We start from the raw sequence: 12,596 nt of genomic DNA, 5'->3' as shown, positions 1-12,596 counted from the left end.
CCTTAGCTAATGAAATTATTTCTGCCAAATTCAGACGTCCACCGGTGAACTTTTCTCTCGTCTTTAATAAAGTAATCACATCGGAACAGCACTGAATAGGAATTCATTTTGGAGAAGACACAAACACATTTCAGACACCTAAGTGTGTTGGAGTGGCATGTGCAGTGACTGGTTTGTGGTGCTGCAGGTGGGCCTCGCTTATTTACAGCCAGAGAAACACGAGACCCGTTCTGTCACACTCAACGACTAAATGTGGAAAGTCAGGTCAATAGAGACCAATCTTGTTTGTGGTAGATTGGCCTGTCTTACCCTAAATTACACTAGTGCTAGACTACGTAAAAATCAAAAATCTAAATAGTCTTCTCCGAAATTTACTTAGATTCTTTTTCATTCAGATAATTAGCATTATATTTAAAGCAGTCTTTCAAAAGCCTGTGTGTGGAACTATATATACCTATAGCCTTGTGGTCAAGATGTCCATTTACAGCTGATGTGAGTATTTCAGGCATGCAGCAGCAAAGCCTGAACTCAAGTTTGCCTCCAGTGTTTGTGCTGCTGACTGCCTTCCGAGCTTTTGAAACGAGTCATTGTACATAATCACACCACAGCACTTCACACACACCAGGACTGGGCATCATTCAGTTTTATCTGCACATGAGTTAAGAAGCCAAACACACAAAGAAAATCAGACAGACTAGAGTCAGATCAAAACCAGTGGATGCCCATCACTGTTCACACATTCTGTGTCACAGCCATCTCGGGGATGTTCAGATGTTGTTGGCCATTTATTCTGAAACCTTAAGTGTGACTTTTAACAATCCTTAAATTGAGGGAAAAATGCCTTATAGTGAAAAACTATTACTAGTTCATAAATATCTTTAAAACACCGATTTCCTGCAACAATATCTGTGGATCCCCGGACACAATCAATACATTCACCACCACAATTATTTACCTCTAACCATCAGTAGATTTAGCATTTTGGCATAGCAGTTGATTAGCTGAGGTTTTATGGGAAGAGACGGGGGTATTCGGAGGTGAGAAATGAAAATGGATGTAGATGCTGATGTTTAGACAAATTGATCACCAGAAATTAAAATACCAGTTTTGAGTCCTGCGCAGTTTCCCTTCAGCAGACAGACCCTTCAGAAGTATTTATCTAAATCTTTGTCACTTTAATGTTTTCATAGATGCAGTTCTTATACAGTATCTTATCGTAATCTATAAGTAATCTTATTGCTCGTTATAATTATTGACGACATTGTCAATAAGATGCATGTGTTACACTTTATCAATACAGGCTACCTATTTAAACTAAAGACATTTCCCCATTTCCAGTGTTTGTGCTAAGCTACGCTAACCGGCTCCTGGCTGACTGACATCAGAGTGGTATCAATCTTTTCATCTAACACTCCGCCAGGAAGCTTATTTCCCAAAATCTCACAACTATTCCTTCAAATATCTTTCCTCACGTTACAGGAACGCAAACACAAGTTTGACCTTTCTATAATCTAAATGCCAGTCCATCAAAAAAATTAATACGTCTATACAAAAATGTGATGCTTCCAATCCAATTAATAAAAGACAATGTGAGGAAGTAGATCAAAAGCATAAGTAAAATAACAAACCATCAGATAAAACATTGGATCACGTTAGTCTCTAAATTGCATCGAATTTCATCACATTTTTCATACACCTCTTAAAAAGACAAACGTGGAGGGTTTTGTGCCGGAAGAAAACTGCAGCAGAGGTCAAAACAGCAACTTTCAGGAGTTGTGATTGATTTTGGCGATTGACAGCTACTGGTGAAGCAACGAAGTGGAGCTCTGAGAGGGCTCTCTATTCACAGCTTCACTACCAAATGACTCCAATACCTTGCAGTGGGTGGAGCTTATTGGGATGCCCACATTTGATGCAACAAGCACTGTTAGCGCACTCATTACTTCAATGCAAAATCCGCTGTGAAGACAGATGAGTGGAGAGAGAGAGAAAGATGGAGAGGGAAAACAAGTGTGACAAATGGGCTCGGGAAGAGGCTGGTGGTGGGGGGTCTGCTTGCAGCCAAGCACGGGAGGGTGAAGGACCCTATACGTCAAACCATGCCAGTGCTTAAAGGGCAAAATGGAAGAGTTGGTGGAAATGGAACAGAGGATGAGACAACACGTTGACAGGGAGGGAGCAGGACAGTGTTGGGACTGGAGTGGTCCGCTACGTCTTCCAGCCTGGGTCCGATGTTCCTGAAAAAAGACAGGGGAGAGGGGCTGCACACTGCTGCCTGGGGCTGTCAGCAGCGGGCTGGACACAGCTTAGATCATTTGATTGCCTTTTAATGGAGAGAAAAGGATTATGACAATTTGGGTCTTATTGTCATAGTTCTGGCAACCGTTCCTGATTGTGATGCTATTGTACTCACCAAGTCAATCGCTAATAATCTGGAAAAACAGACATTGCACAATGAAGTCCAATACATTTCTTTATCAATATGAATGCACCAACCCTACTTAAAATCATGCTCAGTTTCCTTCATAGAGACCAGATACATAATGATGCATAATGTCTGTGATTGATACTCCATTTTAGCATGTTTTTAGGATAATCTAATAATAATATAACTATAATGAAAAGCATATATTAAATTATTTTTTATTTGAAAATAAGCACAAGAGGTACTTTTTTTCCCAGCCCTGAGTTGTGCCTGCAGATTTTCCTTACAGGCATATCCAACCTCTAGTAGTAAGGCAGGACAAGTTGTGTGTTGCCTGGGAGGCAAAAACAAACCCAAATCAACCGCCGCTGGTCGTAAAGCCCACTGCTGTGAGCGCTCAGTAAAAATGAAGGGCAGCTCGGATTAGTGTGTGAACATTTTTAACCAGCACCTTGCTTGCTCTGTAGTTTGGCAGCTGGACAGTCAAAGGACACGGTTCAGAGAGATTATAGTGAGGAAATTGTAAAAGTAGGGGACAAAAATAGTATTTTAAAAAGTAAGGGAGACATGCTCCTCCCATCCCCAGTGGAAATTCCTCCCTTGCTTGTTTAACAACCTGCCTGATCACAAGACTGCTGTTTCTTGCCAAGTTTGGCTTTGTTTACAACTTTGTTTGTAGCAATGTCATGCAATGTTCCCAGATCTCAGCAGTTACTTTAGCTTGTACAATGTTATCATAACCGATACAAACGATGGCCAAAACTAATAAATAAGACCCAAGTTGTAATAAACTTGAATGCTTTGTCGTCTCTGAAGCAATACATTTTATCAGGGCATCCTAGCAAACAACCAAGAGACGGACAGACTGCTTGGCAAAAATATGGTCAGAAAAACAAAGGAAATTTGGACTAAAGGGGTGTGTGTTGGTGTGTGTATTTCCAGCCCGGTGCCCTGGGAAGCAGTGTGAGTGTCCTATCCCCTGGAAATGCCTGGAGGTGATTTCAGAGGCCAGCCAGAGGGCCGCTCAGTCATACCTTGCAGTGTGTGGTACTGACAGGGATTCCGATATTGGAAGCCAACACGACTGTGAGTGCAGAAGCCAGTTCAATAGTGAATCCACTGTGGAGGAGGGAGGGGAGAAGCAAAGAGACATCCTTCATTGTAACGTCTTGGACCTGCTGCTGATGGCATGCTCTGACCATATTCCAGCATCCACATTAACAACAGAACGTTCAACAGCTCTTTAAAAAGTGCTCAACACACACAAAAGGGGAAAAATAGGGTAATCACACACACACACACACACTCTAAAGACAGCATTTTATCATCAGGTCCTAAATGTTGGTAGGCAATAAAGGACATTGAATGAGTGTTCTTGTATTGCCTTGCGCTGACTAGGATACACTTCGTCTGACGCCATGTCCTGTATCCAGAACTTCATTCACATTTGGACACTGGAAGAGAGAATCTTTTCCTTTTTTAAAAAAAACAAAAAAAACAAAATCTACTGCTCCCCAACTAGAGAGGCAACTGGCAAACTTAGGAATGGAAATAAGTTATAAAAACAGAGCAAGAGACGAAAAGAAAAAGAAGATGAGTGAGAAAGCATCTTGAAGTTACGTCCTAGAAAAACAAATAGCAGCCAATAAAACTCAGCAACACTGAGGTAAGGCTCTGGGGACAGACTGTTGACATTTAATTTGTCAAAGTGAAACAGCACTTTCACTCCAGTGGCTGTTGTGGCATTCACAAACAGCAAGGGTCAATCTCTTTCACAGCAGCGTTCTAATGATTTGACTTGGGCCAATCTTGAACACAACTTGATCCCATCTGTAAATGGGAACTTGCTCTAACTGTGTGTGTAGAAATATTTAAGACTGCGTAGGTGTGGGATGTGCTGGTGGCTTAGGGGTTTAACATGCTGACCATGCCATTGCAAGATCAAGTCCGGGACCTTTTTTGCATGTCATTTCATAGAGCTGCGATACCTGCTCTGTTTTCAGTATAGCTCTTGATTTTCCAACATTTTCACAGCTGACATTTTGACTTGTCATTGTAGGAAAAGCACAGGTTACTAATAACATTAATGACAGCTCTGATCTATTCAGGTGTAAGCTGTGAACCGTGAGCCAGCATGCACAATACCAGGAAACCTGAAACTGAAGCAGATTAATTTAATTCAGCCATCATTAATTTTGGTTTTGACAAAATTAATAAATTTTATCATTTACACCTGTGCTTCTCCTACTGTGACATGTCCAAAATGTCTTGAACCCTGCAGGGGTTCAACAGCAGAGCCGGTCAGAATGAGGAAAATCACATTTTTACTTCTGTGTTCACTGCACTGTTCACTGTGCCTACTTAACGATATGCTCAACCACAGACTATGGACAGGCAAACCCCCCCCCCCCACCACCACCACACACACACACACACACACCCCTCTGTCCCTGCCCCAAACAAACTTCTTTGTCAGATTGATGTATGGACACTGGAGGGAAGAGACCCATTAGAACAGTGCACCGGAGCAAATTTGTCTTTGAGCCCTGGCAACAGACTAAGCTAGTGATGGGGTGGGGGGGGGGGTGGGTGGGAGACTAAAAAAGAGGAAGAAGAAAGATGGGAAAATAATTACATGGAGTGAGCTAGACTTAAGAAAGAGAGAAAGCTTTAGAGATGAGAAGCCAATAACAAAAACAAGTCAAAAAGATGCAGTGAGGAGACGAAGATGGAAAGGAACAAAGAAGGATATAGTGAGGACAAAAAGAAGAGGAGGATTAACCGCATAAACAGATTTACAGGAGAGAGTATGAAGAAATATAAAAAAAAAAAAAAAAAAAAAAACAGGGAAAAAGAAAAGTGCAAGAGAAGGAGTCAGACTGGCGTCTCTCCCTGCGGTTGGAGAAGAGATGCCAGGATTCCCACTGTGGCTTTGCCCCTCCCTCACCCTTCCTGCTCTTCATTCTTCATCCAGAATGCCAAACAACTTCCTGAAACCCTGTGTGATGTTTCTGCCAGGCAACAGCGCACACACACACACAAATTACTGGAAGAATTAGACCTTAAAATGCATGCACGCACACATATAGTACATTCACCACACAGCGACCTGCAGGCATAGAGCCTGGCTTCTTTAAGCTGACACGATCCACACAAACCATGAGGTACACACACACACACACACACACACACACACACACTTCAGCTAATGCGTGGGAAGACGAGAGGACGGCAAGAGAAAGAGAGGGGGGGGGGATTGATCTCAAGGACAAAGGAGCAGCAATTAATGTTTAAGGATGCATGATGTCCGCTGCTTAGGTTGTGGGATGAAGTAAGCCCTTGGGCTTCATGTGTTGTGGTCCAAAAGACTACTTATTTATTCATAATTATTATGTAATAAGTTAAAGGGCAGACGAAAAATATAGAGTGCATCATTCCTACTTCAGCAAAGTTTTAGTTCAAGGATTGTGTGATTACTGCCAGAATGTATAATTATGTTGCACAATACTGAGATCATGATATATTCATCATGTGTTCTTAAGCTTAATAAAATGTATTCAAATCTTTATATTTAAGTACTGACATTACGTTCAGTCTGCCCTCTTGATGAGAAATATAATAATTATTCACAAATATGATTTAACACATGCAACCAACATAGAAAAAGGAAATACAGCTATGTACTTATGTACTAAAAACTAGCTTTGGAATACAGCAGCAGCTCTGTTTGGGAAGTAGAAAAATGGTTAATCAGTGCAACACCCTTGATTAGTCAGAAAAGTTTACTGTATCTGTGAGCAGGGAGCATTGGAGACAACAGAGCATGCACTCTTAACTTGATTATTCTGCTTTATTTTTATGCATTTTATGGTCAGTTGAGTTACAATTACATTTCCCAATAACATTTATCAACTTTATTAAGTTATGTGTGTGCATTCTAATACAGCAGTGTGCACTTACCAAGGAAGCTGTTGCACCGGGCGAACTTGTGGCTTGAGAAACCAAGCATGTTGTAAAGTTCACCTCTCTCTCCCCAAATGGTTCCTTCTCATCCCTTTCCATATATTCTCTCTCTCACACACACACACACAAAAATATCCTTCAGCCCACTCTCCCATGCAGTGGCTTTCTCACCTTGAGGGGGTGATGGGAGTCAGGTCTTTCCCCATGGTCTGGATGACGCGGCGGCCCCACACCCACAGGCCACAGCAGATGCCTACGCCACCGTAAAACAGCAGCCAGACGGGAGTGGCAGCGTCCTGCATCACACCGCCCTGCTCATAGATCATCCACAGTGCCACCAGGGGCCCAATGGCATTACTGCATAAGTGAGAAAATAGATTATAACCTCAGGCATCTCTTCTAGAATTAATGCTAGACTAAACATCAAGGTTCAGAGTAATTTGTTTTGTTTGTTGTTACAGAAACATTACTTGTATGCAATGTAATAGGGGAAAAAGCTTCAAGAACAACAAAATTTACAATCGGGTACGAGAAATGTAATTTGACAAATGAATTGGCTACATGAGATGTTGTAAGCAGCAGAAGGCGGCACCTGACATCGTTGCCTCCGTGGGCGAAGGAGCCAAAGCAGGCAGTGAGGATCTGCAGGAAGTGGAAAAGCAGGAACACCTCAGGCTTATCCTTTTCCTCATGATCCTCCTCGGCCAAGTCGTCCAGAGGCACTGGGGCTGGAGCCCCTTCCTCCACTCCCTCCAGCTCCGTAGCAAGCTTCATCTCCACCCCACCCTCCTCTGCCTCGATCTCAGCCTCAGCCACAGCGTTACAGTACGATGAGTAGCTATCATAACGTACCCTCTTTTTGGAATAGGACACGCTGTTGCTCCTGCCGCCTCCCTCCCCTACCAACTTTTCACTGTCCTCACGTGACTCTGTGCGAATGAGCGGCTGGACGGGCATGCCGCATATAGCGGCTGTGTAGCAGGTGTAGCTGTTGTTGCGGCGCAGCAAGCGGTAATTGTTGTCAGCCGGGCCGGCGTTGGACCCTGAGCGGTCGTCATCCATGCGGCCCAGGTGGATTTTATGAAGCAGGTCTTTATAGAGACCTGAGTCCTTGTGCACTGTGTGGTACACTTGGCCATCGCTGCGCATGTGGCCATCGAAGCTGAAGCTGCCATTTGCGATGGGTGACTTAAGGCTGCCATTGGTCATTGAGTGGGTCCGGCCTGAGGGGGAGGAATTAAAGTGGATGTGAAACAGTTGCTAAGTAGTAAGCAATAACAGCATATATACATTTTTTACTCTAAATATACATACGATTAAAAAGGTATATTTATCAGAGACAGAACAAGACTCTAGAATAGCTAATCAAAAATTATATTCCAGTTTTACCATATACCCTGCCGTTAGGCAGGACAGAGCCTCCATTAGCCAGGTTAGCGAGCTCTCCACTGGAGTCGCGGGTGCCCCGTTCACTGCTGCCCCCGGTGAGCGGCAACACAGCCTCATCTGTTCCTTTGGCCCCTGGTAGCTCCTTAAAGACGGGGCTCTCCTCCTCCTCTTCAGGTATCTTGTCCAGGCTCTCATCAGAGATTCTTGACAGAGCCTGCTCCTTCTTTAGACGACCTGGAAGAGATCAAGTAATGGAAGGTTTAGATAAGACAACATCCTGGAAAGACAAAATATCACAACCAGATAAAATCTTTAATCCTCTTAACAATACGAACAGTGTTTCCTGGGCTGTGTATACTAATGAGGAAAATACTACAACTGTATTTACATTACATACTAATATGTCTAAGGGATAATTTCCAGTTTGAAAATGAAACGAAATACTGGTAGAAAACACTGTCAGAAAAGAAAAGAGGTTTTACTGAAAAGCTATCTGGATAATTTCCAATTATGGCAAGCATAGGAAATCCAGACAGGAGTTTCACAAGTGAATTCCTAATTTGGCACACAGATTATTCTCTTTCAGTATATTTTTCATGCATGTTTTTGTTGAAACTGTCACTACTCTGCACTAATATCAAAAATCATTAATTAGAAGAAGCTGGTTTTAGGTCAGAAAAACAGACAACTATGCAGCAATCTACAAATACAGTCATCAGCTGATCCAAACTAATCCCAGTGCTGAAAGACATGGTGCCCCCCCCCCCCCTCAGTACAAACACATAAACTCAGCCATCGGCTGCTTCATTTTGATGGATGCAGTAATATTCAGATTAGGACCGATATCATCACCTATAATCCTCACAGTAGTGCTGAGCCCGCCTGGCGCTCGGGTAAGCTTACTACAAAATATCACGAGTTCGGGCAGGTGGGTCAAAAAGTGACAAAGCAGGGTTCTGAGTAAGTTATTAATAACTTACAGAAACATTGTGTGCAATAGCCCACCTTCTACCTTCTCTTTCTTGCCATGCTGGCTAGAGCGGTGCTGTGCATTCAAGCAACAAGCCTATCGAGTGAGCGCGCCATCAGCTCAGCTGGCCGTGTGCTTGAGGCGCAACAAAATAGGTTAAACAGGCTAAAAAAAATAAATATAAAGACAGTCTAGATGTACACATGTTGGCTACTATTTAGTTAACATTCACTGTTAATATATGAAGAATGCAACATTTGTTTGTGTGTAAGAGAATAAGTAAGTGATTGAGAGAGAGACAGTTCAAGTCTGTAATGAAGGGTTATTTCTTTTGCTGCTATTCAACAATACAGAACACTGTAATAATTTGTCTCTTTATTTATCTTACTATTGTGGGCGGGGGAGAAAGAGCACTTGGGACAGCTCCCTAGCTGCTCCCAGCAGCAGGTCCGGGCATTACAGAGTGCTGCGCATCACTTCGTCACAGGCATTCAGAGGTCACACTGCACCCTGCACAGCCCCGCTCGAAGGAAAGTTCACGAAAATAAAACGCATTTTAAGCCTCAATGTGGATATTATCGCTTCAACAACAGCACTGTTGTTTGGACCACATAAGTCTATAAATACAGTAAAAATTGTTTCACATTAACCTTAATTTTAATGTTAGTGCAAAGCATTTATCAGATTCATCAATTTGAAAGTATTGCTGGCATCTCAGATCAGATGAGTTTGAAGCTTAGTCTTTGGATTTCTGCAATGAACAGAAGTTCTTATTAATCCTGCGTGACATTAAGTTTGATATAACAGACTGGCTGCCTTGCTTATGTCTACCACTCCCTCAGATATTCCACCCACTGCTCTTTCCATTGTTTTATTTAACGTGTCATGTGTTTTATAGTGTTGTCTGCTTTGCAGCAGGCTGATTTTACCATTAGGGAAACTATTCCTAAGCTTGATCTGAAAGCTTTCTACACTGCAGGCTATGATCTTAACCCCTTGCATCTGGCCAAGGAGCTATGCGCCTACAAATGTAGGTGTCTAAGCAGAGCAACTGGAGTACTACACAGAGTTCACAGGGTTTTTTTGGAGGCTTTAGTGGCTCTGGCAAAGGCCAATGAGAAAACACATCCGCTGGCATCCCTTGTTTGGTGTCAGAGCACAGAGTGTGCAAGCAGAGGCTTAGGCTCTGTTGTTAGGCCTGGGTCAGAGTGCTGGGCTTTCAGACGGCGTGAGAAAGGCTGGAGATACGCACATAGATACCTACTTGCTATTTTCCTCCTCATCCAGGGACAGACGAATATCCAGACCAGAGCTGCACAGATCAGCGACTCAGCTAAAGTGATGAGAAAGATGGACCACACCGGTAGCATCTCTAACCCAAGCACTGCAAATAATGAACACACAAACACGTATAAGAAAATAAGACATTGAAAGTAGTTTCGAAGCATTATAATCTACTCATGCTCCTTTCACACCTTCAAAAGGAATTTTGAGCAAGCATATAACATTGGCACTATCAGCCGTTAAGACTGAGGTGATAATTTGATCATACATTGGTGTCAGGTTAAATAAACAGAGAATATTTCTATTAGGAATAACTTCCACCCGGCACTTACATGGGGCTCCAGTGTACATGATGGAGAATGTGTTTATCCCAATTGTGGAGGCATAGAAGAGGGGCAGCGCTCGCAGGCCATTAGGGACAGAGTCATCCTGTGTAGGAAACACGGATTTTTAGTACGGTTTATGAACTTATGCATGAGTCACTCTTATTGTTTATCAACTTTTAGTTTAATTTCACAATGTAATCACACTGTGTCAGTGTTTTACAAAATAATGATTCCAGGCAAACTTGTGATTGAAAGACAAAACAAAATAATGATTTTAGTTTTTATATGTATGAAGAGTTGTCTGATGTAATGCATAACAGACCGACAATGTTTTTTAATACTCATGCCATATTGTCATATACCTATATCCATATAGCTAATATGAATGATTAGTTAATCAATTAGCCAAGAAATAAATAGTTTTGATAACTGTTAATAGTTCATCAAAAATGGATAAAACAAAGAGTATGAAGATGTCATCTTGAGCTCTGGGAAATTAAAATTTCTCATATTTTTCTGACATTTTACAGACAAAACATCAAACATTTATTAAAGATTAATAAATACTGACAAAAATCAGTATTTGCATCTTTATCAGTACTGGGAAATAACTGGCATTATGATACTGATGTTTCTCTCTCTGTTCAACTTGCTCTTGTTTCTCTCCTTTTTAATTTCCTGTGGGATGTCTAACCAGCTCTATACCATATAAAAGTGTCCCTGAGGAGACAACAGTTAACTTTTCACTAACTATACACCACTCTGGCCTAAATAAATAAATAAAAATGTACGAGTATCAAATGTAAACAGGGTAATTTAACTAATAAATCACTCTCTGGTCAGATTGGTCTTTTTGCAATGTTTATTTTATCTGTTTTTGAGGCGATGACTATGCTAAACATATAGTATGTTACATTTCCTGACATCTAATAAAACCACTACTTCTTATCGAGGTCAGAAGTACAGCTCAGGTCAATAGTGGTGTGGAAAAAGTGAAAACAGATGACGAGGTAAATATCCAACAACTCACTCTTGTGAGGAAATGTGTGGTTTATGCAATAGGACCTGACCTACCAAGGTTACATTCTCACATCTAGACACCACAGCATCGTCTCGACTGTGAATTTTGGAAAACACAGCGTAGATATAATACAAAGATGACTTATTCATACTTTGCTGATGCATGTCATGAATATGACCCAGCTATACAGTAACTCCAGTCCAAATCTTCCTATGACTCATTCATACATAATCCTGCAGTTGTGACCTTAGGATGATCTGCAACACTTCTCTTCCTGGTCTGCCAGAGTTTGCCTGTTACATAACACATCTGCGGGTGTTTCCAAATCAAATGGATGTTTATCTGTTCTTTGGACAAGTTTGTGTGTACACGTGTCTGTCTGTGTCTAAGTTCATGTATTTAAACCAATGACTCACTCTACCTGCTGACAGAATGTGACAACAAACTCAAACTGCATAGAACATAAAATCGCAAAAGATTATGCGCCGACGCCGCTGGCATAAAACATAATTTTTCATGGTCTGCATTGCCGTGCCCCGATATTAAGACTTCTAACCTAAATGGATAAAATGTTACTGAAACAGATATACAAATAATATGTGTGTGTGTGTGTGTGTGTGTGTGTATGTGTGTGTGTGTGTGTGTGTGTGTGTGTGTGTGTGTGTGTGTGTGTGTGAAGAAATACAGTATGGTAATGTGAGCCCACCTTGCTGAGGATGAAGTGTCTGATAAGGATGAAGAGGAGTCCAGACATGAGCCCAGAGAGTAAGGGGGAGATGAACCACGACGCCACTTGAGAGGAGAAAATGTCATCAGGAAAGGGCAGCAACACACATCAGACTGAAATCACTCATTGATATAGTATCATCAGGCTGCGATGGTTCAGTGTTAAAATTGTCATTTTTCTTCCCCAACACGGCTCATCGTTTGTTCTTCTATAGGGCCTACCTCAATTAGTAATTTCCTACACTTCCCAAAATGACTTCTAACAGGTTTGATTTAAAAAAAAAAAAAATAAATAAATAAAAATTAAGCTGTGGTTTACACATGCCGCCGACAGAAGCAATAACCAGGGTTTCTTTCTCCAGCTAAGATAAAATGAGTTTATATTTTTATGACGTCTTATGACTGCTTTACATGCTGGTCTATTGAGGCTCTTCCGGTGGAGAAATCTGTAACTCTACCTCTTCTAAAATAAATTTTCTCACTGTGTAAAAT

At 41.6% G+C, this 12,596-nt stretch overlaps 1 protein-coding gene across 6 annotated transcripts in view; it reads right to left on the bottom strand.

Annotated features, from left to right (window-relative positions):
• The window catches only part of slc20a2 (solute carrier family 20 member 2), a 54,130-nt gene that overhangs the window by 6,295 nt on the left and 35,239 nt on the right, over positions 1-12,596 (bottom strand). Inside the window, exons 4-10 of one of the 6 annotated variants that reach the window (XM_046033810.1) lie at positions 12,085-12,170; positions 10,364-10,460; positions 10,000-10,131; positions 7,778-8,011; positions 6,981-7,611; positions 6,560-6,745; positions 3,460-3,544 (exon numbers count right to left, since the gene is read on the bottom strand). In XM_046033810.1, the coding sequence (XP_045889766.1) occupies positions 3,460-3,544; positions 6,560-6,745; positions 6,981-7,611; positions 7,778-8,011; positions 10,000-10,131; positions 10,364-10,460; positions 12,085-12,170 (1,451 nt within the window). Of the gene's footprint in view, positions 1-1,874; positions 1,960-3,459; positions 3,545-6,559; positions 6,746-6,980; positions 7,612-7,777; positions 8,012-9,999; positions 10,132-10,363; positions 10,461-12,084; positions 12,171-12,596 lie in introns of all 6 variants that reach the window. The other 5 variants (XM_046033811.1, XM_046033812.1, XM_046033813.1 and 2 more) reach the window with 5 other exon arrangements.

Source organism: Micropterus dolomieu, linkage group LG21, assembly GCF_021292245.1.
Source record: "Micropterus dolomieu isolate WLL.071019.BEF.003 ecotype Adirondacks linkage group LG21, ASM2129224v1, whole genome shotgun sequence".
Classification (NCBI taxonomy): Eukaryota; Metazoa; Chordata; class Actinopteri; order Centrarchiformes; family Centrarchidae; genus Micropterus; species Micropterus dolomieu.
This window is presented reverse-complemented; position numbering and strand designations above follow the sequence as displayed.